The sequence below is a fragment of the Rana temporaria genome, chromosome 9 (assembly GCF_905171775.1).
Source record: "Rana temporaria chromosome 9, aRanTem1.1, whole genome shotgun sequence".
Lineage (NCBI taxonomy): Eukaryota > Metazoa > Chordata > Amphibia > Anura > Ranidae > Rana > Rana temporaria.
Window position 1 is genome coordinate 146670504 of NC_053497.1, and position 24959 is coordinate 146695462.

Sequence of the window (24959 nt, forward strand, 5' to 3'; positions counted from 1 at the left end):
CTTTCCTTTTATCAATCTGTCCTCTCTCCTTTGTATATGCATGCGCCGCAGTCTCGTTTCCAGGATTTGTCTGCTGCCTTGGACTCCAGTAATATAACAAACAAACAGCTCAGTGCAAAGATGGATGAACTGGTAAGAGAAGAGCGATGCTAACACATAGAGTCCTATATTGTGTACTGCTCTCTATTGTGTACTGCTCTCTGTGCTCTCTATTGTGTACTGCTCTCTGTGCGCTATATTGTGTACTGCTCTCTGTGTGCTATATCATGTGCTGACTCTCCACACTGCTGTTTGGTTGAGTCACTTTGGTCTTTCCCCCTTTTGCATGCGTATGACATTGGTCTTGTATTACTAATGTCCTTGTATAAGTTGTCTATAGAGCATGCTTAGTGGTACAGCTGTTATCGGTCACATGGAGACATGCACCTAACGCTTAGCTTTATGTGTATTTTACTGTACAAAACGCGGTGTGTTTTACTTATTGATTTTTTTTTTAAAATGCGGTTTTACATTTGGCGTATGTTAGTATTTTTTTCAGTCAATGTACAGACATCTTTATTTCACCTCAATTTGAATTTTTGCGATAAAGCTCTTTGTAAAATCTTAGTACACCGCCGTGCTAAGTACGGTATATAGTAGTGCAGCAACAAGATCCATTGTTCTGAAGTCTCCCATGTGATCTCCTACCGCTGCTGCTTGCTTTTGTACCTATGTGCTCCTCAGTGAACCAGGCTGGGCCAGGCAGGAACAATTTCTAGGGAGGAACTTTATAGTGCTGCATCTTTACACCGGACTGAATTATTTACATCAAAAATAAGCAGTAAAGAATAGGTTTCGGTGGAATCCTTTGTAGACCTCAGTTGCGTTATAATATATTAAACGACTAACGGTTTCCAAATTAGGCCCCTTTCACACGGGGCGGATCAGAAATGATCCGCCCTGTGCACCTCCGCTTGCTCAGCGGGGATCGCTCCGTTGATCCCCCGCTGAGCCGGCGGATGACAGGGCGGTCCCCGCACACTGTGCATGGACCGCCCTGTCTTTTCTCCGCTCTCCTCTATGGGGGGATCGGATGAACACGAACCGTCTGTCCGTGTTCACCCGATCCGCAGACGGATGGAAAAGCAGCTTTTTCCTCCGTCACACTTTGGCGGGTCGGATGTCAGCTTGCATGTCATCGCTGACATCCACGGCTCCATAGAGGAGCACAGAGCGCCCGTTCAGGTCCGCATAAAAAACTGGCAGGCGGACCTGAACGGGCCTGCCCGTGTGAAAGAGCCCTTACAGTAATAAACCCACCCCCCCCCCCCCCCATAAAAGCAATATTAAGTCAGAAAATAACTAGCAATCATGGGTATACCTAGCAATCATGGGTATTTAGGGTATTATTACGGGAGTGTTTAACAGATACAATGTGAATCGCTACATCATAGCTGGCATGTAAAATGTTATGCATTGACAAAATATAACTGCACTAAAAAAAGGCTAGGCAAATTTCTGGAGCAGCGAGCATGTAAAGGATACAAGACGAAAAAATATTAGCTAGATAGAGATTTAAAAAAAAAAAATATATATATATATATATATATATATATATATATATAGAGATAGATAGATAGATAGATAGATAGATAGATAGATAGATAGATAGATAGATAGATAGATATATTCCCCCAAATCAATTTAATGAAAAGTTTTCTATTTTTAGTATTCCTAAACCCACAACTGTAAAATCTGTCTATATTTGCAGTAAAGCATGCTTGTTATTAAGGATGGGTTCATGGGTGTTTGCAACTCCACGTGCCTGCGCCCACCAGGAAGCTTACACTGGGCAGTGCTAATCACAGGCAGTGAAACATTTCCGATCTGTGCAGCCACGGACCGGCAAATGTCTCGCTGGCTGTGATTGGCGCTGCACAGTGTAAGCTTCCTGGTGGTCTCAGGCACGTGGAGTTACACACGCCTGAGCCCATTCTTGTTATACTCACTGTGGAACCTAACAGGTTAATCCTCTGCATTGTGAAAAAAGGCGTTTTGATCCTGTCTTCTCTATTCCTCCCCTTCTTCCACAGTCCCCAAACCTTCTCCTGATAGAACAGAACCTTGGGGGCAAGCTGCACATGCTCCGTTCGGTGTGTATTGCTAGGGAGTTTTTTTCTTTTCTTGGGAGAGTGCATGTGGTCAGCACAGGGCCAATCAGCACTGTCCAGACAGAAGGTCGGGGGTCCTGCAGCCTCATGGGACAATCTGGGGAGAATGAAAGCTCCTCCTACAAGTTTTAACCAGACACTGATAGAAGTCACAAGACTGCTTTATACTGCTAAGAAATATATATTTTATTTAGCAGTTTATATTTACTAATACTATTGCATTTCCATATTCTGTGTACTGTGGGAGACCAGAAATAGCAAATGCAGGGTCCTGGGTTTAGTAAAAATGTACAAAAAAGAGCACATGTGTATCCAGGTACATAAAAGACTTCAACAGCAACTTCACATCTTCACACATCGCAGGTTATCCTGCTCCTTGTTAACATATACGAGTGTGAAAGACTTTGGCAGGATATAAACCTATGATATATAGGCTACCAGGCAACCTAAAGAAACAAACAATCCTCCACATAAGATTATCAGTTCAATTAGTTGCTCCTTGCTACTGACACGTACCATATCTCTTAGTCTCATATAACTTAGTTAGCACAGATTTTACAGGTAATCCTACAAATTGTGATTGGCTGTCACAGTTGGGAGCCAATCACCAAAGGCGTGTCTGCCTGGGGTTGATTCAGTGAAAGAATTTAGTACTTCATACAGGAAGCCTCCAAATTTAAATAACACGTAAAATGGCATATTGCAGGTTCTGTATCAGACCACTGATTAGCTGGCTAGTGTGCTGCTTCACATCATAACTGCTGGACTTGTTTTTTATTCATTTATTCTGTTTTGTCTGAATTAGAATCAACAAAAGCAAGATGTTATGGAGAAATTGGACAAGGTAAAACAAATTTCTTGTAAAAAATAAATTAATCTCTCGCTCTGTGTCTGTGTGTGTCGTTGTGTCTGTGTGTGTCGTTGTGTCTGTGTGTGTCGTTGTGTCTGTGTGTGTCGTTGTGTGTGTGTCGTGTCTGTGTGTGTCTTTGTGTGTCTCTCGCTGTGTCTGTGTCTTGTTGTGTGTCTGTGTGTGTCGTTTGTGTGTGTGTGTGTCTTTGTGTGTCTCGCTGTGTCTCGTTGTGTCTGTGTGTGTGTGTGTCTCGGTGTGTGTGTGTGTGTCTCGTTGTGTGTGTGTGTGTGTGTGTGTGTGTGTCTCGTGTGTGTGTGTGTGTGTGTGTGTCTCGTGTGTGTGTGTCTCGTGTGTGTGTGTGTGTGTGTGTGTCTCGTGTGTGTGTGTGTGTCTCGTGTGTGTGTGTGTGTGTGTGTCTCGTGTGTGTGTGTGTGTGTCTCGTGTGTGTGTCTCGTGTGTGTGTGTGTGTGTCTCGTGTGTGTGTGTGTGTGTGTGTGTGTCTCGTGTGTGTGTGTGTGTCTCGTGTGTGTGTGTGTGTGTGTGTGTGTGTGTGTCTCGTTGTGTGTGTGTGTGTGTCTCGTGGTGTGTGTGTCTCGTTGTGTGTGTGTGTGTGTGTCTCGTGGTGTGTGTGTCTCGTTGTGTGTGTGTGTGTGTGTGTCTCGTGGTGTGTGTGTCTCGTGGTGTGTGTGTCTCGTTGTGTGTGTCTGTGTCTCGTTGTGTGTGTGTGTGTGTCTCGTTGTGTCTGTGTGTGTGTGTGTCTCGTTGTGTGTGTGTGTGTGTGTGTCTCGTTGTGTCTGTGTGTGTGTGTGTGTGTGTGTGTGTCTCGTTGTGTCTGTGTGTGTGTGTGTGTGTCTCGTTGTGTCTGTGTGTGTGTGTCTCGTTGTGTCTGTGTGTGTGGCTCGTTGTGTCTGTGTGTGTCTCGTGGTGTGTGTCTGTGTGTCTCGTGGTGTGTGTGTGTGTGTGTCTCGTTGTGTGTGTGTGTGTGTGTGTCTCGTTGTGTGTGTGTGTGTGTGTGTGTGTGTGTGTGTGTCTCGTTGTGTGTGTGTGTGTGTGTGTGTGTCTCGTTGTGTGTGTGTGTGTCTCGTTGTGTCTGTGTGTGTCTCGTGTGTGTGTGTGTGTGTGTGTGTGTGTGTCTCGTTGTGTCTGTGTGTCTCGTTGTGTCTGTGTGTCTCGTTGTGTGTGTGTGTGTGTGTGTGTGTGTGTGTCTCGTTGTGTCTGTTTTGTGTGTCTGTGTGTGTCTGTGTGTGTGTGTGTGTGTCTGTCTGTGTGTCTGTCTACACACTGTTTTTATTTTTTATTTTTTTTATGAAGTTGCAAATCCTGTTTTGTTTCCTCCAGGAACGAAAGGAGTTTGAGCAGAAGTTTTCGAAGGAGCAAGGTGCGCTGCGAGAGCAGCTGCAGGTGAGAAGCCTAACATAAGGGCGGATCTTGTTTTATGTTTCCCCAAAGAATTTAAATGTCATCAATTTCCCACCATTTTTATTAAATGTAATGAATGTTTGTTCACAGGTTCACATCCAGACAATTGGAATTTTGGTATCGGAAAAGTCTGAGTTGCAGACCGCCCTCTCGTTTACACAGCAGGCAGCACGTCAGAAAGGAGGTATGTGTCCTCTAATTGTTAACTTTACGCCAGCCCTTAAAGCGGAACTTCAGTCTTTTTTTTTTTACTTTCCATCTATTAAATCTTCTGCCCTTGTTTTAACTTCAGATAGCAAATCATTTTTTTTTCTGCCAGTAAATACCTTATGCAGCCCACTTTCTGTTTCTTGTCTGGTCATTAGCTTAGGCTTATGACATCATGCACAGCTCTCTCTCTCTCCCTTGTGAGAGTTTGCTAGTATGGGAGGTGGGATGAGTCGTACAAGGGCCAATGTGAGCTGCAGAGCTGGAGGTGTGCCTCTGTGTAAATCCAGGAAGTGAACAGGCAGGAGCTTCAGCTGCCCACAGTTAAAATGGCTGCAGCCAGACTTGGTGGAGGGAGATTTCTGCAGCATATTTGCCAAGTACAAAAAAAACCTCTCTAGAAATACACTGAGCATGTGCAGCCTGACTCCAAAGACTCTGGGGAGTATCTGTGCATACATGATCAAGCAGTTTTTTTATGCAATGCAGAGGATTAAACCCCTTATGTTCCACAGTGAGTATAACAAGCAGGCTTTTCTGCATATACAGACTGATTTTAGGGCACTTTCACACTGAGGCAGTGGGGATGGTAAAGCGGCGCTAGTTTTAGCGGCGCTAGTTTTAGCGGCGCTTTGCCACTGCTAGCAGTGCGCTTTTAACCAACCCCCCCCCACCTAAGGGGGTTAAAAGCGATGCCGTCTAAGCGCTTTGCAGGCACTTCAGCAGCGCTGCCTGTTAATTTCAATGAGCAGGGGCAGTGGAGGAGCGGCGTATACACCGCTCCCGCATCGCCCCAATGATGATGCTTGCAGGACTGTTTTTTTCGTCCTGCAAGTGCACTGCTCCTGTGTGAAAGCACTCAGGCTTTCACACTGGAGTGACAGGACAGACACTCAGCAGGCGCATTTTAAAACGCCTCTAAAGCGCCTCCGCTGGAAAGTGGCCTTACTGTTGTGGGTTTACTAACACTTAAAGGAGACAGAAAACCTTATTAAGCAAAGTTTCTGCTGGTGCACTACACTCAATATAATGCTTAAAGCTGAATATATACTTATATTTTGCCTTCCCTGGTTCCACTATAAACCGTGATATCTTAAAATAAAATATTTTAATATGAATACCTCATCACTCAGATGTAGTCATCTACCAAACACTGGAAAAATGGATAGCAGGATACAACACACAAAGGCAGCGCTCAATGGGAATAACATTAAAACTTTTATAGTCTTCAAGTAGGTAACAAAATAAATATTGCACTGGAGATAAAATCGATGTAGCTACATAAACTGTAAAAATGGTGCGAGTAATACCAAATGGTACCAAAAGCAGTCATAAAAACATGTAGCCAAGTATGATACTGGTATAAAAATGTGTACAATGATACCACTGCTGAATCCAGATGAGGAGAGGTTAACATCAGTCCGTCGGCATGTAGATGTCCCGTGAAGGGAACTATCACAACTCCCAGTGGATGGTTGTAGAATCCCAGGTTGATAGAGGGAAGTGTAACAGCCCTTGCGTGTGGCACATAGTAAGGTCCCACTGGCATGCAGATATGAAGGCACAGCAAAGGAGCCCTTCAGATGGACACGGCAAGCCCCGCCGATGTCCGTGACGCTACTGGATCTCCGACGGAACTCCCTGAAGGCCCAGAAGCCGGCGGAGAGGTGAGTACCAATCAAAAGAATTTTGATCGATCAAAAAAATTAAAGATTAATCGATGAATTAATAGTTAATTTCCACAGCCCTATTTTTTTATATATTTTTGGGGGATATTTATTATAGCAAAAATTAAAAAATATTGAATTTTTTTCAAAATTGTCGCTCTATTTTTGTTTATAGCGCAAAAAGTAAAAACAGCAGAGGTGATCAAATCCCACCAAAAGAAAGCTCTATTTGTGGGGGAAAAAAGGACGCCAATTTTGTTTGGGAGCCACGTCGCACGACCACGCAATTGTCAGTTAAAGCGACGCAGTGCCGAATCACAAAAAGGGGCCTGGTCCTTTTCCTGCATTTTGGTCCGGGGCTTAAGTGGTTAATAAACACGGTGCTGTGCATGTAAAGAGGTACGATATAATCTCTGGAAGATGAAAAGCTGTGTTGATTATGTGATAGAGATGCAATCAGTGCAGTTTGCGAAGTAACATCTGAAATGGGCTCTATTCTCTTCTGCTAAGAAGCAATGATGTATCGAACAGTTATGTATATGCCTCAGAGATGAGACCCTTATTACTGGCCACTTGGGCCAGAGCATCAAATCGAGGAGAAGGCAAGTCAGAGAAAGGGAGTATCGTGATTGTAATGCAAGTTCTGATGGAACCTTTTCTGATCTGGTTCACAGAGTTCCTGAAAGGATTACATTGTTTTATGATCATTACTATGATTATTTTGTGAGCTGTGGTTGTATTTATTATTTCTTTATTTTCTTATAGCGGAGGTGGAGGATCTTGTCATGCGGTTACAGTCCACCCGACAGAGAGTAACAGAGCTGGAACGGACACTGTCCTCCCTCTCTTCTCAGCAGAAACAGCTAGAAAAGGTAATCATGGGATCACAATACACACTAGGAATAAAGAACACATTTCTATTGATCTTGTTTTACTGTTTTGACTGTGTTCCCTTGGATTAATTTCATTGCAGAGTGATAGCCTGCAGCAACTATAACAATCAACCAGATTAGTTGAGGAAAGTTAATTTCTGATGGTGTGAGTTAGGAGTTACTGCAGGCTCCCTGTTGATAATTGTATGTCTTGCCATTTTATCAGTGGCAAGTGATTAAAGGTCCTGATGTAAAGCGCTGCGCAAACTGTTGGCGCTATATAAATCCTGTTTAATAATAATAAAAAAAATAATAAAGGCATCAAGATTCTTGCCCCAAAATGCACCAGTCACAATTAGAAGTATCGTATATACACTCGAGTATAAGCCTAGTTTTTCAGCCCTTTTTTTAGGGCTAAAAATACCCTCCTCTGCTTATACTCAAGTCAGTATACCTGAAAGGCTGCGAGCGTCCATTGTTTAAAAGTCGCGGCTTCCCCCTGGTCCCTTCCGTGATAGGTGTTTCCCAGCAGACACTGTGTTCAGTGTTACGCCTATCACGGACGTTCTCTTGTCCGAGGATAAAAGATGTCCGTGATTGGTGGAACACAGTGTCTGCTGGGAAACGGAGTTCGAGGATGAGAAGACGCCCATGATAGGCTGCTGGGAAACCCCTATCATGGAATGGGACCAGGAGAAGACCGTGACTTTTTTTTTTTTTTTTTTTGTATAATCTTTATTTTAATTTTTCAAAACGGAAGACAAAAATAAAAATATAAAAAAAATTGGAACATAAACAGTGTGACTTTGCAACAAAACCACGATAAGCTGGGGGGAGGGAGGGGAATTTAAGAGGGGTAAAGGAGCCTGGGGGGGGGGGGGGGGGGACAACAAACATACATATATGGAGGAAAGAGAAGGGTATTGAGGGGAGGGAAGGGAAGGGCGTTAGAGTACAGTATTGGCGTAATCTAAGCATAAGCATCTATAACATCTTGCTAGGGAGAACTGCAAGCCGCCACGTGTGAGACCGTGACTTTTAAACAATGAATGGACGCCCGCAGCCTGTCAAGAATTTCAGGTACACTGACTCAGGTACACTGACTCAGGTACGCTGACTCAGGTACGCTGACTCAGGTACGCTGACTCAGGTACGCTGACTCAGGTACGCTGACTCAGGTACGCTGACTCAGGTACGCTGACTCAGGTACGCTGACTCAGGTACGCTGACTCAGGTACGCTGACTCAGGTACGCTGACTCAGGTACGCTGACTCAGGTACGCTGACTCAGGTACGCTGACTCAGGTACGCTGACTCAGGTACGCTGACTCAGGTACGCTGACTCAGGTACGCTGACTCAGGTACGCTGACTCAGGTACGCTGACTCAGGTACGCTGACTCAGGTACACTGACTCAGGTACACTGACAAAGGTACACTGACAAAGGTACACTGACAAAGGTACACTGACTTGGGCGCAGTGAGGCGTGCAAATGGGCATTGTTGACCCTCTTTTCCGCTTGCGGTAGCTGCTGCATATTCACCCTAGGCTTATACTCGAGTCAATACGTTTTCCCAGTTTTTTGGGGTAAAATTGGGTACCTTGGCTTATACTCGAGTATATACGTTAATCGTCACATTTTTAACTCGCAGTGGACCTTATTTCTTTTAAAGATTTCCTTCCCTCAATCTGCTTATAAATTTTCTCTCCACGATGCTCCACACTGGACATAGATTAACCACTTGACCTTCAGAAGGTTTTTTACCCCCTTCATGACTAGCGCATTTTTTGCTATTCAGCACTGCGCTTCTTTAATTTCAATTGTGCGGTCATGCAACACTGTACCCAAATAAAATCGTAATCATTTTTTTCACACACGGCTTTCTTTTGGTGGTATTCGATCACCACTGTTGTTTTTTTTTTTTTTTGCGATATAAACAAAAAAATCTGAAAAACAATATTTTCTCCTACATTTCTTTGGTTAAAAAAACAACAAATCCCAATAAAGTGTATATTTGTTTGTGTGAAAGTTATAACATCTACAAACTATGGTGTGTGTGTATACTGCAATTTACACAGCTATAAGACACTATACTGTAATGGCGGTGATTAGCAACTTATAGTGTGGCTGTCATAAGGTGGCAGGCATTCTTGAGCTAACTGACACTGGCTGGAAGGGACACTAACACACTGCTAATTACACTAATCAGTGGTAATACTGTGCACCGACACTGTACTAATGACACTGGCTGGGAAGGGGTTAACATCTAGGGGCAATTAAGGGATAACTGTGTGACTAACAATCTATAATGTGTGTCATATTTGATGCTTTTACTTTTCTATCTGGCTGTTGTTTTCTCCCTGCTTTTGAAGGGAGAATAAACAGCCAGATCACAGTTCAGAGCGCTGTGTTTTTGTGAACATGGAACTTTGTGTGATTGGCCGCAGCCGATCAGCTGACTTCAGCAAAAATCGTTGGCTGAAATCGGCTCAGGCTTGTGCTTTTTCCAGACGCCAAACCCGGAAGCAAGCAGTGTACGTTGTTTAGCCTGCCTGTGCCGCTCTACTGTGGACAGGTGGCAAGTGGTTAAAGTCGTTTTCATTTTGATTGGAGGGAGGGTTTTTTTTCCTCCCTGTGTGTCCCATTGGAGAAATTTTACATTCACTTCCCTTCACTCGTTCTATAGCCAAAACAAGAAGTCAGACAACCCCTCATTGTAGCCAGAACTAGTGTCCCAATTGTAAGATTTCCCTCTATTACTCTTCTGGGGGCAACCAAAATTTTGGATTTTTTTTTTCACTTTCTGTGATGATGGTAAACGGAACAAATGAGAATTAATTCTCCCTAACAAGATGGCCATAAAAAAGGGGTTTAAAACTAAATATGGAATAATGGCCTTGCTATAGGTGTAGGTCATTTATATACCTTATGAAGCCTGACTGGAATACTCACTCTCAGTACTTCCAGGACGTTTCTAAGTGAGGCCTAGTCATCACAGCTCACCTCCACCATCACAGGAGTGAGCTCTTTCTCTGATTCAAACCCCCTCACACACTCTCTCTTCCTTGATGCAGTAGCATTTCAAAGCTCACTCCTGTAATGGTGGAGGTGAGCTGTGACGACTAGGCCTCACCTAGCAATGTCTTGGGAGTATTCCAGTCAGGCTTCATAAGGTATGGAAATGGCCTACGCCTATAGGGCCTAGGGTTGCCACCTCATCCCTTTAAAACCGAACACATATTAATTACACAGGTTCTGTGGTTGATTAAGGTGGTAATTAAACTCACTTGGTGCCTTATCTGCATTAAATTAGCCTCAGAACCTGTGTAATTAATGTGTTCTGTTTTAAAGGGATGAGGTGGCAACCCTAATAGGGCCTTATTCAACTTCAGTCAGAGCTGCACAGTTTGTTTTTATCTACAGATACCCCTTCTATGCAGTGGAAGTTTTGTGGTGAAGGTGAACTAACCCTTTAAATCCTTTCACACTCAATACAAATGTAAAAAAATGTTTTACCTTTTTAGATGCACTTTAATAAATGGCCATGAAATGTATTGCTGCGAATGTCTGTAAATGGTGTCGCTGACCGCTCAGGTTCCCACCGATGAAAAGTAATCTGTGTGGTTCATGATCATGTGATCAATATCCCTGCGGCTTCATTTGGAGAAGAAAATAGAAGCTTTTAGGCCCCTTTCACATAATCGGCCAGCTCGGATCCGCCTGTCCGTTTTTCTGGTGGATCCGAGTGGGCCACCCATTGACCTCTATGGGCAGGTGAATATCAGCGGAGATGTGTCAGCTGACACCCGCCTGCAATCCGAGCCAACAAGATCCGCTCAAAACAGACGAATGGCGATAATGTCTATTTTTCAATTGATCTGCCATAGAGAACAGCGGGGCTCTGTCAGGTCCTTCTCTGCACAGATGGACCCGTCATCCACCTGCTCAGCGGAGATCAACGGAGCGATCCCTAGCTGAGCTGGTGCAGTCTGTCCAGTGGATCTGCTCCTATGTGAAAGGGGCCTTAGCCAAGAGATGAAAACGGCCACCTTCAGAATTCGGGGGGATTTGTAGTGAAATATGTTTGGTCCTTATCTGATACAATTACTGTAATAAAGTGTTTGCAACAATAAAGCAATTTTTATTGTTAGTAGGAAATGGTTAAAGCAGATGATGAAAATTAAAGGTCATTTTTACTAAAAGCACTCGCCGCTCAGTCATATTGCCTGTAAAATGTCTATTAAAAAAAAAATCTGTTTGGTGGAAACAAAATACCATGGCCCATGAGTTGCAGGTGAGCCCACAATGCCTCATGGATGTCTACCTCAAAAGCTGTACATCAAAATCCAGAGAGTATGTAATCCTATATGCTGGAATGCATTTTTGCCCAGCTTAGCTTTCCCTGGAGGCAGCAATGAGTCATGTTGACTTCAATGAATCAAAGGAGAAATACTAACAGACAATATATATATTTTTTCCTTTTTTAATATTTATCCTTGTGTATTGAGAACACAAAAAGTTAATACATATGGATAAACATGGATCCTAAAATGCCACACGCTTTTGTTTTAGAGTACATATACAATAATATCTGTTCCAAGTGTCCAACCGTACACTAATTGAATTTCCACAACTTATGCAAGTCAATAATTCCAATATAGATAAGGGAACATAACCGCAAGCAAGGTGCCCCCCCCTTTTTTTATACATGTTTTTCGAATGGCTCTTGTTCAGGATGGAACGATGAAATACTAGATGTTCAAAAATGTTATTTAGAAGGGTGTTCTTCGTACAAAAAAAATTGTGTGTATGGGGGGGGACATCCCCCCTGTAGCCAAAAAGTATATGGGTGGGGGAGACATCCCCCCCAGTAGCCAAAAAGTCCTATTACTGTTCATTAAGAAAGGTTTCAGGAAGGTATATGGTATACCTTGTGTACATAAGGTATATGTATGTTAAAGAAACTATGTGAATAATGAATAGTCAAGTAATATATCTCTATACAACCATACAAGCTCAGTGTGTAAATAACGAATGGCAGCCGTTTGCGTTATTATGGTGTGCAGTGGCTGAGATTTTTCTCTATTTGTTCTGTGGATTATATGGAGTAAGGGCGGGCTCCTAGCCTGACCTGCACCCTTGGTGAAACACACTGAATGGGGCATATAGATGCCGGAGCAGAGACCCTAAAGTCGGTTTGGGTTCATATGTATGATACTTACCATAAACCTACCTGATACTCGCCAGATACTGATAGGTTATTAGGACTTTCTGGCTTCTACGGGGAATTTTTTCCACCTTCCTGCATCATTCTTGCTATCACGTAGGGGGCTAGTAGGGCCCTATGAGATAAAAAATTTAATGACAGTTTTTCTTAAAGTGGAACTTTCCCCCTTAACTTGATATAAAAATGATGTTCTTTAGCAAGTAACATACATTCCACATTAATAATTATGTTGCCAAAATTGTGTGCTGTAAAGTGCCTCCAGCATTGCCCCTGTTTCTTCTTGCTGGAGGCCACCATTTTGCTGAAGCCCAAAGCCCCAGCAGTAAATCATAAAGCGGAACTAAACCCATCTCTTTGGGCGCCTTTTCACACTAGTGCGACTAGTCCTTCAATTAGGGACTGCAAAGACAAGTCGTATCCCACGATATCCAATGATTACCATTCATATCTGTGCGACTTCAAAGCAGTCCCTGCGCTACTTTGGCCCGACTTAGATGCGTCTTGAGGTCCATAGACCTCAAACATTACACAGGCAATGCTTCAAGTCGTGTGATTTTCAGGTCCATGCAAGTGTGAAAAGGGCCTTACCAGTTTAAAAAAAGTTACATTCCTGGATTGCCGGGAATGTAACTATCAGATTTGCTTGTGTTATCAACCAAACTGTCAATCCATTAAATAGCTGGTGTCATAACTGATCACATGTGCAGCACCATGGCAGTTGCAGATTAGATTACAGAAGCTGCTTCCTTGGTTGTAAAGGAGAAGAGGGTTTAATTCTGGTTTAAAGGGGTTGTAAAGGTAAAAAAAAAAATCCCTAAATGGCTTCCTTTACCTTAGTGCAGTCCTCCTTCACTTACCTCATCCTTCCATTTTGCTTTTAAATGTCCTTATTTCTTCTGAGAAATCCTCACTTCCTGTTCTTCTGTCTGTAACTCCACACAGTAATGCGACGCTTTCTCCCTGGTGTGGAGAAAGCCTCTTGAGGGGGGAGGGGGCGAGCAGGCAAATCAGGACACTCTCTACTTTGCAGATAAAGAAGCTGTGTGTTAGTGGGCGTCCTGACATTCCTGCTTGCCCCCTCCCCCCTCAAGAGGCTTTCTCCACACCAGGGAGAAAGCCTTGCATTACTGTGTGGAGTTACAGACAGAAGAACAGGAAGTGAGGATTTCTCAGAAGAAATAAGGACATTTAAAAGCAAAATGGAAGGATGAGGTAAGTGAAGGAGGACAGCACCAAGGTAAAGGAAGCTATTTAGGGAATTTTTTTTTACCTTTACAACCCCTTTAATGCTGTCAGCTGATCAGCCTCTACAAACTTGGCAGTGCCTAAAAATGCCTAAAGTGATCTATCGGGACTTAATTTTCTAAAAAAAGTTTAAATGAGACAATATGTCTCTCCTGTACGCCATTCGCTTCTTCCCTGGCCAAAGCAGCCAGGGAAAAGACAAAACGGTTGCTGGATCACTTCCATCTGAGAGCTACCAGTTGGCTTGTCAGATTTACATACACTAGCAACTGCTTTAGGCTCCCCAACCCCACCACTGCCACCTGTGCATGACACATTCTTGTGGCATTAAAGCAGGCCGCAATTTATCCTCTGGGATGACGGTTGTATAGTACTTTCCAGTAGGTACCAAAATAATGACTAGTATTTGTAGCATAAACTGTGCAGTATTTCTAGGTTGTTTCTAGGTGATGGCCTGGCCATTTTTTGTAAACTTTAACGTCTGCCTCTGCTTTTCAGCTTAATAAAGAATTGGAGAAAGGCCGTGACAACCTGCGACTTGAATCTTTGAAGAACGGGTAAGTCCTTTCTTGTGCTTCAGCCTGGACTCTGAAGAGGTTTAGAGGTCAGCCTTGTCATGCTTGTCCTTATCTTCTCGTACAGTAAGAGCAGTGATGAGCTGAAGCAGCAGAATTCTGAATTGTCGGAGAAACTGAATGCACTGCTCTCCGAGAATGCCGCCACCAAGTTGGAGCTGGGAGATCTACACAAGAAGCTTGAAATGGCCGAACTTATGATTCAGCAGGTAAGCTTTAATGCAACCAGATTGTTTCTTGTGGTAGAAATACATGTTGATGCCTGGAATTGGACTTTTGACTCTTAGATAGGTGGTCCTTTGCCACAGTTTACATTGTTGAGGCGGCCCGTGTTGACCTGTGGTCACGAAAGTTCCAGTTCATCAGTATAGAAGTCTATACCCCTGTTTTCTTCTGCGAGTGGTGCTCCCCCATGTCACTAAATGGAGCTATACCAAGCAGAGCTTCACCTATTTTAGCTGATTTACTAAAGGATTTGAGAATTTTTAAGCAATACATTTTGTAAATTTTCACATCAGTTATCCAATTAAATAAATAAATAGATGATATCACTAAACTGGAAACTGTGGGTTTTTATTTATTTTTTAACATTTGGCCCAGATTACTTTCGTTTTTTTTTTTTTTAAGTTTTCTAATCAGACGGGGACACCGGATGCAAATCAACATCTTCTGATGGCCCTGGAAGAAAGAGACCAACTGGGTACCCAGCTAGCACAGGTAACCTTTTGTTTGAATATGACCACTGGCTGAATACTGAATTCCTAGATACAAAATATTCTCCGCAATTCTCTCTGCTTGCAACAACTTTGTCCATATAGCCATCAGGATTATACAACTAGTCTCTTGTGTAACTAGTGCCAATATTCCAGAAAGGGCAGCTACTGTACATTACTGTTATCAATTTATTATAAATGTAGATGCATTTGTTTTATAGAAAAGAATTCAGTCCACTCTAAATTTAGTTATTGATTTATCCACTGTTTATGCAGAAGAAAGCTCTACAGCTTAAAGTGGAGGTTCACCCTAAAAACTGATTTTTAACATTAGACTAAGCATAGTAAGGGCATTTACTTTCGGCAGGTCTTCTTTTTTTTTTCTCCGTAAATACCTTTATATTCTGATTTGGTCAAGGGCTTCCGCGTTCTGATGACTCCAGGACTGGGCGTTCCTATCCCTGCCTCAGGGTTCCGATGACTGCGGGACTGGGCGTTCCTATCCTTCGGTTCGATGATTGACGGCTTGTGAAACAGGTGACCTGTCGCACAACGCACGTCACCAGATTTCCGGAAATAGCCGAGCTGCGAGTCGGCACTATACGGCGCCTGCGCCCGCCGTGTAGAGCTGACTGCGCAGGCGCCGTATAGTGCCGACTCGCAGCTCGGCTATTTTCCGACATCTGGTGACGCCTGTTGTACGACAGGTCACCTGTTTCACAAGCCGTCAATCATCGAATCGAAGGATAGGAACGCCCAGTCCCGCAGTCATCGGAACCCGGAAGCCCTGGACAAAAACAGAATATAAAGGTATGTACGGAGAAAAAAATAAAATTACCTGTTGAAAGTAAATGCCCTTACTATGCTGTCTCTGCTAGATGTAATGTTAAAATCTTTTTTTTTTTTTTTTTTTTTTTTGAGTGAACCCCCGCTTTAAGGCTCCATGCATACTGAAGCTCATAAACGGAAGTTTTTGGGAGTTTGGTCTTGTTTTTTTTTTTCAACAGCCCATTAACTCCCCTCTGTTATCCTGTGTAAATGTACACATGGGCGTTCTTGTTAAAAAAAAAAAAATGTACACATGGGCGTTTATCAGCAGTGGAGTTTATGGGCTGTTGTCTGAATGCCCTATAATCGCGTTCAGGAGCTGATGTCGATAAACGCTCAAATGTGGCTCACCAGTGTTTTTTAAAGTTTCTTTATCCATTGAAAAATAAAAGAATTTTTTTTGTTAAAAAAACAAGCTAATAACTGCTATGCATGGAGCCTAAAGGAGTTGTAAAGGCAGAAGTTTTTTTTTATCTTAACGCATTCTATGCATTAAGATAAAAAGAATTGTATGTAGCAGCCTCCCCAGCACTCCCTAATGCTTACCTGAGCCCCTATCACTGTCCAGCAATGTCCACAAGTCCCTCGGATGCCTGACACTCTCCCTCCTGATTGGCTTAGACAAAGCAGTGGTGCCATTTGGCTCTCGTGGCTGTCAATCAGTCAGTTTGCCAATTAGGAGAGAGGGGGAGTGGCTGCACCGCAGCTCTGTGTCTGATTGAACAAGCTGCTTGCTGTGGGGGTCTCCTGAGAGGGAGGGGCCAGGAGCTGTGAAGAGGGACCCGAGAAGAGGATGATCTGAGCTGCCTTTTGCAAAACCACTGAACAGAGGAGGCAAGTATAAACTTTACTATCGCTTTAAAATGAAGCTCTTGTCGTTTTATTTTTAAGACTCATTTACTCTTGCAGCAACCTTTTGCTGCCCCTCCTAAAAGGAGTCTGCAGTGGACTACTTTTCAGATGGTATTTGACTAGTAGCTGGGAGGTGATATGTTGCCTCCTCACCCTCTGAGTCAACCCACGGCAAAGGGGATTTGTTCAGTGGCGGTGCTGCCTTCTGAAAATGATGGGGTAGAATTTTGGCATTTTTCAACCCCCTCCAGCCACTCTATTGGGTTCAAAATGTAACCTCAACAGATTTGCTTCAGTCGATAAGGGTAGAGTAAGCTAGGAAATGGATGTTCTGCCCAAGCAGTGGTGCTCAAAGCTCTTTGCAGTGGCGCTCACTAGACTCAAAACCCTTTACAGTTGATCAAATGATCTCTTTTCCAATTAGAACTCTGATCTTGTGACCAAACTCCTGGATTTTGAGCATGTAGCCAGGAATGAGGAAGGCCAAGTACAGCATTTCTGCAGTAAAGTGTTTTTTTTTTTTGTTTTGTTTTTTAATCGGTCTTTTGCTCTTCATCCATAGATGTCAGATTCTCTTCAACAGTTGAGGGCAGAACGAGACCAGTATGTGGAAAAACTGAAAGAAGAGGGTACTGTCTGGCAAGATAGAGTCCGGCAGCTGTCTGAGCAGGTGAGTTATATTTTGTGAATGTGGTGTATTTCCGCGCCAAAATAATGAAGTAAAAATCAATAATCACAAAGTGAAATAATTACTTATAGTGAAAAGCAGCTCCTCTGTAACAAAATATAGGAATATTGTGCAATGTGATCGGGATGTGGAAGAGGGCGCTAGTGAATACTATTCCAAATAATTGGTATGCCCTCAGTGGGACAAGCCCAATGGAGTACCTGAATGGATTATATTAGATAAAATTAAACACTCCAGTGAACAAAAACCATGCAAGAGTTAAATCTCTCCTACACAAAGTGCAGCGATTAAGTGACAATTGGTGATGCAACACCTCAGTGTTGGAAGATAAATGTAAATTATGTACGAAATATATTAAATATTGGTGTTACCAATGAGTAGAACAATAGATAATGAGTTAAACAATAGAAAATAAAAAATATATATACGTGTCTCTTGAGTGACACCTCAAAACCAATTAGAAGTCAATTAGAAAACACAGTCCATATGTGATTGCCTCCACAAGTGAATTCAATCCGAAGAATCATGCAAAAAAATCTTCTGTGATACTGCAGCCACCACCATATACTGGAACTTCACCCGATGTGCTATGGACAAGGGACATGCTTACCAGAAAGCGTAAGCGTAATTAAAAATTTAAAAAGTGGGTTGTTAGGGCTGAGCAGGTCTAAGTGCCTGCACACTATACACCACCGTTCAGACTGCTGCGATCATATGGTCAAATGATGTTCAGGATTCCAACCACAAAATAAACAGGAGATAGCTATAGTGCATTAACGTTTTAATGTAAAATCATGACAATATAAAAGGCTGAGTGGCCCCTTACTTGTGAGGGTGCCTGTCCGGCACTAGGACTGCATGCGTCTTTAAATGGGACCTGGTGGATGTCTCGCAGGTTCCTGGGTGTAGACAGTGTGTTGGTTGCTGCAGAGCGATAGCGCGGGATCAGCTGGTGAGCGGGGATGCCAGACAAGCCTCCTTATAGTTATATTTTGGCTTGAAATACCCCTCTGACCCCCTTATCTGTGAACATTACACCAGCTTGTTTCCTGGTGATCGTTAATTCAAGCAAAATGCCTGCAGAAATGTTTTGTTGGTTTGATAGTCAAGATTGTTGAAAGTAGGGTTGCACCGATGCCACTTTTTTTTTTTTTTTTTTTCATTATAACGATATGTAACGATACAAATTGCTAATTACTGTAGTCAACAATGATGGTGATTACTATAATGGAAGGTTGGTATTGGAATATTCATCTCCCGATGTCCCAGACCAGCCTACCCCTAATGGGTTCAAGCTGTAGGCATGAAATGGACATCAAGTTAAATCTATAGTTGTGTCCACTTATGATAGAAAAGGCAATATTGAAGAAAAGTGGAAAAAAATGAGACTATGGGCTCTTTCACACGTCCTGTCAGTTTCTTTTGTCCGCTCCGTCGGCTCAGCGGGGATCCCCGCTGAGCTGTCGGCGGATAGGGCGGTCCCCACACACAGTGCAGGGACCGCCCTGTCTCAGTTCCGCTCTGCCCTATGGGGAACCGGATGCAGACGGACCGTCTGTCCGTCTGCATCAGTTCCGTTCCGCCGGACGGAAGAAAAATAGGGTTTTCTTCCGTCCGAAAACCGGATCCCGACGGATCCGCTAACGGACGCGTTCCCATAGGGATTCATTACAAGTCCGTTAACGGACTTGTAATGAACGGACAGGCGGAACGGACATGTGAAAGGGGCCTAAGCCAAAACTAGACTCCAATGAGTGTTCAGGCTGAGGGTCAAAGTTACAAGTTACATTCCTTTAAGTATTTAGATGTTCTAGGGTGAGAGAACCAGGTGTGCCGTGTTTTCTTTTTTTTTTTAGTAGTTCTTATATGCTGGCAACTCGAATTGTGCTGATATTACCGTCGCTAGATTAGGTGCATCAATCGGTGTTAATTTTGGCAACTAATTTCGTTTTAGTCTTAGGAATAAAATGCCATTTTAGTTTTGGTCCCATTTTAGTATTCTGCAATTGTTTTAGTCGTATTTAGTCGACTAAATCTCCAGGACATTTTAGTGGACTAAAACTTGTTTTAGTCATCTAAAATCAAATTTGTGTAGTTAAATTGTAATGCATTATTTAAGCATTTCTCTACAATTTCCAAACTCATTATATACTGCTGGAGTGAAAAATCGAATATGTTATTATTTATGGTATTGAGGTATGAACACGCACTACCGACCAGTGTTCATTTTGAAGTAACATTTCGATTTCGTATTTGTCTTTTGACTAAAATGCCATTTTAGTTTTAGTCCTATTTTAGTCATCTCAATTGTTTAGTCGTATTTTGGTGGACTAAAATGGTAATAAGTTAGTCGACTAAAATGTTTTAGTCGACAAAATTAACACTGGCATCAATGGATTTCAACATATTGGTTATTGTGAGCCTTGCTGCTATTAAATATGAACCACGATTGTTCTATATGTTATGGGATATAAATCAAGATTTAAAGGGTCACTAAAGGAATTTTATTTTTTAGCTAAATAGCTTCCTTTACCTTACTGCAGTCCTGGTTTCATGTCCTCATTGTTCGTTTTTTCTTTGATGTTGCTGTAATTCCTCTCTGTTCTGGACACTTCCTGGTTGTCTGTTTCCTGATCACCACAGTACTGGGAGATTTCTCACTGTGGTGACTAATCAAGGAGGTGTGATTACTGTGTGTCTAAAACCCCACAGCACCAATCCAGTTTCGTTTTACAATTCATCTCTGCCCTCTATTGGCTCTTTGTCTCTGTACATGAGAGAACCAGGAAACAACAGCAAAAACAAACTAAACTGTAGGCACATTATATGATTGTTTTTTATCTATTTTTAATCATTTTTAAAAGGAATCAGTTAACTATTATGTCTCTATACCCTGTAAACAGTCATTTCAGCTAAAAAATGTTTTTCCTTTAGTGACTCTTTAAGCCCAATAAGGCTGTAGCAGGAGTAGGCCTGGATAGGTTCCCTGTAATATCTGCTATGAAAGATGCTACTGATTTCCAAAAGCTTTGCAAGCTTTTACAGCTCCATAAAATGTGCAGAAGGTTGCTGGTTTGTTCATTACATCTCCAACAATATGTCAGATGGGTATATTTTTGACAGTTTGTATGAAGTAAAATACAATATATTTATTATTTTTTGCGCGTTGTCCCAATGTTGGATACACAAGGAGGTTTTACTGGATATTTTTATGGCTTTCCTCCATTGAAGTGAATTCTTGATCTAAGTCTTTCTCCCACTTTATCATATGAGCGTTTTTAATTTGAATTAGAAGTCAATAGTTCATAGAAAAGGGAAATTCCTTTCCTTTCCAATACCAGAAGTAAAGAGGGCGTTCGATCGATTATGTATTTTGCTGATCAAGTTCAGCTTCCTTCTGGTGCCGTCGGGTGCTTGTCTCCCCTTGACAAAGCCTACTTGATTAGGACGTATTGGGGAGGGTGTTATATTTACTAGTCTGTTGGCCAAAATCTTTGCCTACATTTTTAAATCTGAATTTAATAATGATATAGGTCTGTAATTTGACAGATGTTTGCCTGGTTTTGGTAATGCAATTATTATGGCTTCTAATAGTTCTTTTGAGAAACAGGGTTAAAAGCGTTTGTAAGGTAAGGAACTAGAATTTCCGTGGAAAGCTTTAAAATACCCCCCTGATAGGCCATCAGATCTTGGAGATTTTTTAGGAGCTCTTTCATGACCTTTTAGAGTTTCTTTAGTTATTGGTTTGAGTTTCTCTCGGGATTTACCGTATTTATCGCGGTATAACGCACTCCCGCGTATACCACGCACCCCTAAAGTTGCCCCCGAAATTCCTGTAAAAAAAAATGTTATATGATTTCATTACTTACAGTTTTGGTGTCTTTCCATCGTCCGGTCCGGCGTCCGTCTGTGGCCTCGATGGTGTCCTCCCGGCTTCTCCAGCGCGCGCCTCAAGTTGAGTCCCTGCTTCCCGCGCTCAGTTCGAACGCCTCTGCCGACATATACCGAGTGCAGTACATTCGGCCAGGCTCGGCGTCGCTCGCGCTCACGCTCTGTGACGTTTATGCGTGAGCGAAGCCGAGCCTGGCCGAATGTACCCGAGTGTACTGCACTCGGTATATGTCGGCGCAGGATTTCAAACTGAGCGCGGGAAGTGGCTATCGGCGTATATCGCCCACCCATGATTTTCCCCTTATTTTAAGGGGAAAATAGTGCGCGATATACGCCGATAAATACGGTAGGTTCAATATTTGGCAGATTTACATTATTTTAAAATTCTGTTACGCTATTGGTGGTAGGTTGGGCGGTGTCTTCTTGAGGATTGTGCTACCCTACCTGAGGTATGATGGGATAGTTCATGAATTTTGTTTTTATGTTGATGCTGACGTAGTTGAGAGGCTAATAATTTACCTGATTTGTTGCCTATATTTTTTTTTTTTTGTCATGATCTGCAATAACAGATCGGAGTTCAGATCTTGGGTTATTAAGCTAGAGATCTAGATTTGTGTCTGGGGGGGGGGGGTGTAATTCTTCCAGTTTGGTTATATCTTTTAATAATTTATTTATGGTACTAAGGAGGGGACGGTGCCAGTTTTTTTTTTTAATTTTAAAATTTTTAACCTTTTAAATATTTATTACATTTTTTTTTATCAGCCCTATTGGGGGGCTTTGGTGAGATATCAGGCCCCCAATTTTTCTCTTTTTGAGACAGGGACTGAGGACACAGATTCCCCAATCCTTTTCTCTGCAGCCTCAGCTGCGCTGAAAATGAATGGCCAGAAGACAGCAGCTCCGGTTCATTCATAAACTGAAACATTATAAACACCGTTTACAATGCTCAGTGACCGTTATGGACAGTCCGTGATCATGAACTCTGTTCATTTAGAAAAGGCAGGAGTCGGTAAATGACAGATTTACCAGCTCCTTCCTCCACACTGACAGATCCAGAGCGGGACAGTCGAGACGATCGGTGTGGGCAGTTACAGGCAACGATCTCCCTGTATAGCTTTCAGTAAAGCAGCCAACAGCCGCTAGAGGGAGAGGAGGCTGTCGGCTGCTTTATTGAAAGCTAGTCAGGGAGATCGATGCCTCTAACTGCCCGCACCGATCATCTGTGAGGCTGCCCGGCCCCCCCTGCTGGGCTGAGGACACAGGTATCGGATTAGGCATCGAAGCATTTGCACAAATACACGTACTCATGCAAATGCTCAGTATCACTACCGATACTAGTATGGGTATCTTGCAACCCTAGTTGAAAGGCTAAAACTTCGGCTTAGTTTATTTTGCCGTCTGACTCACTTTGAGATGTTTTCTTTTTTTTTTTGTTTCTAGGGATCATGGGTGCAATGCAGGGCCCCTGCAGACTCAAGATGGCTGTCTGCCCGTATCTCGTATGGTCACGCAGTTACTGTATTGGCATATAACACTTTTTCACCCTGCAAATTGGTTGCAAATAGCGAGTGCGTGTTATACGCCAATATTGCATTTTGGGCTGCCTCGGCGAGAACAGGGAGGGGGGCGGGACGAGAGCTGTCAGATTACATACAGCGAGAATCTCCCGTTTACTCAGCGGTCTCTGTAATAGGAAGTCCCGTCTCCTGGGCCGACATTGGACCAACGTTCTGTCTTCATAGAAGCCGGTCCAAGAGGTGGGATTTTGTATTAACCACTTACGGACCCCCCACTGTATATATACGTCCTCTTTTTAAACATGGATATCTCAGTAACGGCAGCAGCTGCTGCCACAACTGAGATATCCATGTTTTCAGCTGGCGGCCGTGTAAACGATAACGGCGGTCTCCGCGGCGGTGGCGGGAGAGGGGGCCCCCCCCTCCCGCCGCTTTTCCGCGCCCTCCGCCGCTTACCGGAGCCGTCGGTAGCGGCGGAGGAGATCCGATGCTGCCGCCTGGAGAGTGAGGACTTGAGTGAGGGCAAGATGGCCCCCACCCGTCCTCATAGCTCTGCTGGGCGGAAGTGACGTCAAAACGTCAGTCCCGCCCAGCCTCTTAAAGAGACAATTTTTTTTCTGTCATTTTTTTAAATGACAAATTTTCCTTTTTTTTTTTTTTTTTTTGCATTTAAGCCTAAATATGAGATCTGAGGTCTTTTTGACCCCAGATCTCATATTTAAGAGGACCTGTCATGCTTTTTTCTATTACAAGGGATGTTTACATTCCTTGTAATAGGAATAAAAGTGATCATTTTTTTTTTTTTTTATATTTTAGTGTAAAAAATAATAAAATCAATAAAATTAAATAAGAAAAAAAAAAAAAATTTTTTTTAAAGCGCCCCGTCCTGACGAGCTCGCGCGCAGAAGCGAACGCATACGTGAGTAGCGCCCGCATATGAAAACGGTGTTCAAATCACACAAGTGAGGTATCGCCGCGATCGTTAGAGCGAGAGCAATAATTATAGCCCTAGAGCTACTCTGTAGCTCAAAAAATGCAACTTATAGAATTTTTTAAACGTCGCCTATCTAGATTTTTAAGGGTAAAAGTTTGACGCCATGCCACGAGCGGGCGCAATTTTAAAGCGTGACATGTTGGGTATCATTTTACTCGGCGTAACATTATCTTTCACAATATATAAAAAAATTGGGCCAAATTTATTGTTGTCTTACTTTTTAATTCAAAAAAGTGAATTTTTTCCAAAAAAAGTGCGCTTGTAAGACTGCTGCGCAAATACGGTGTGACAAAAAGTATTGCAATGACCGCCATTTTATTCTCTAGGGTGTTAGAAAAAAAAATATATATAATGTTTGGGGGTTTTAAGTAATTTTCTAGCAGAAAAAAATGTTTTAGTCTTGCAAACACCAAATCTGAAAAACACCTGAGGTCTTTAAGAGGCCGCTGAGTAAACAGGAGATTCTCGCTGTATGTAATCTGATGGCACTCATCCCGCCCCCCTCCCTGAGATCGGCTGCATTCATGGGGCAATGGGGAGTCTGCAGATGGGCATTAATCAAGCTGTATTGATGGGCAATTGTGAGGCTGCAGATGGGCATTGATCAAGCTGCATTAATGGGCAATTGTGTGGCTACAGATGGGCATTAATTAAGCTGCATTGATGGGCAATTTTGAGGCTGCAGATGGACATTGATCAGGCTGCATTGATGGGCACTGACCATTATTTTGCTTCAAAGTTCTTTCTTTAAAATTTCATTTTCTTTTTCCTAAAACTTCCCTCTTAAAATGAAGGTGCGTGTTATTCACCTGTGTGTTATATGCCGATAAATATGGTACTTTAGAGCAGGAACAATCTACGAACCAAGAAGACGCTCACCGCTGCCCTCACAGTTCCTTGAGAACTACAAGCCATCAGCCGCAATGGCTGATAGTAGTTGTAGTTCATTCATTCACAGGAAAACTAGCAGGGAAGATTGGCGGAATTGGTCACAGGAGCTGGAAAATATTACATGCTCCACCCTAAATACAGGCAAAACATGTAATGTGTTGCAAAAGTTGAACATCTTTATTATTCATAAATATGCTTTGCCTTCCATGCTTGTATGTGTTGAATATTACCCTGGTTCTTAGTCAATTAATATTACTGTTTTTTTTTTACTAGCTACACACCCTCAGTCAAGAGAAGGAGAGCGCACGTGTCCAAGTTGAGCAGTTGGAGACCAGAGTGACAGAGCTGCTACTAGCATCAGGTACACAGTGATG

At 42.8% G+C, this 24959-nt stretch overlaps 1 protein-coding gene across 8 annotated transcripts in view; it reads left to right on the plus strand.

Annotated features, from left to right (window-relative positions):
* Window positions 1-24959, plus strand: part of GOLGA2 (golgin A2) — a 118833-nt gene that overhangs the window by 58407 nt on the left and 35467 nt on the right. For all 8 annotated transcript variants that reach the window (XM_040324772.1, XM_040324774.1, XM_040324773.1 and 5 more), the window contains 10 exons: window positions 52-132; window positions 2956-2994; window positions 4339-4401; window positions 4510-4603; window positions 7059-7165; window positions 14135-14193; window positions 14279-14420; window positions 14839-14928; window positions 17167-17274; window positions 24859-24946. In XM_040324772.1, coding sequence (XP_040180706.1) covers window positions 52-132; window positions 2956-2994; window positions 4339-4401; window positions 4510-4603; window positions 7059-7165; window positions 14135-14193; window positions 14279-14420; window positions 14839-14928; window positions 17167-17274; window positions 24859-24946 — 871 coding nt within the window. The remainder of the gene's footprint in view (window positions 1-51; window positions 133-2955; window positions 2995-4338; window positions 4402-4509; window positions 4604-7058; window positions 7166-14134; window positions 14194-14278; window positions 14421-14838; window positions 14929-17166; window positions 17275-24858; window positions 24947-24959) is intronic.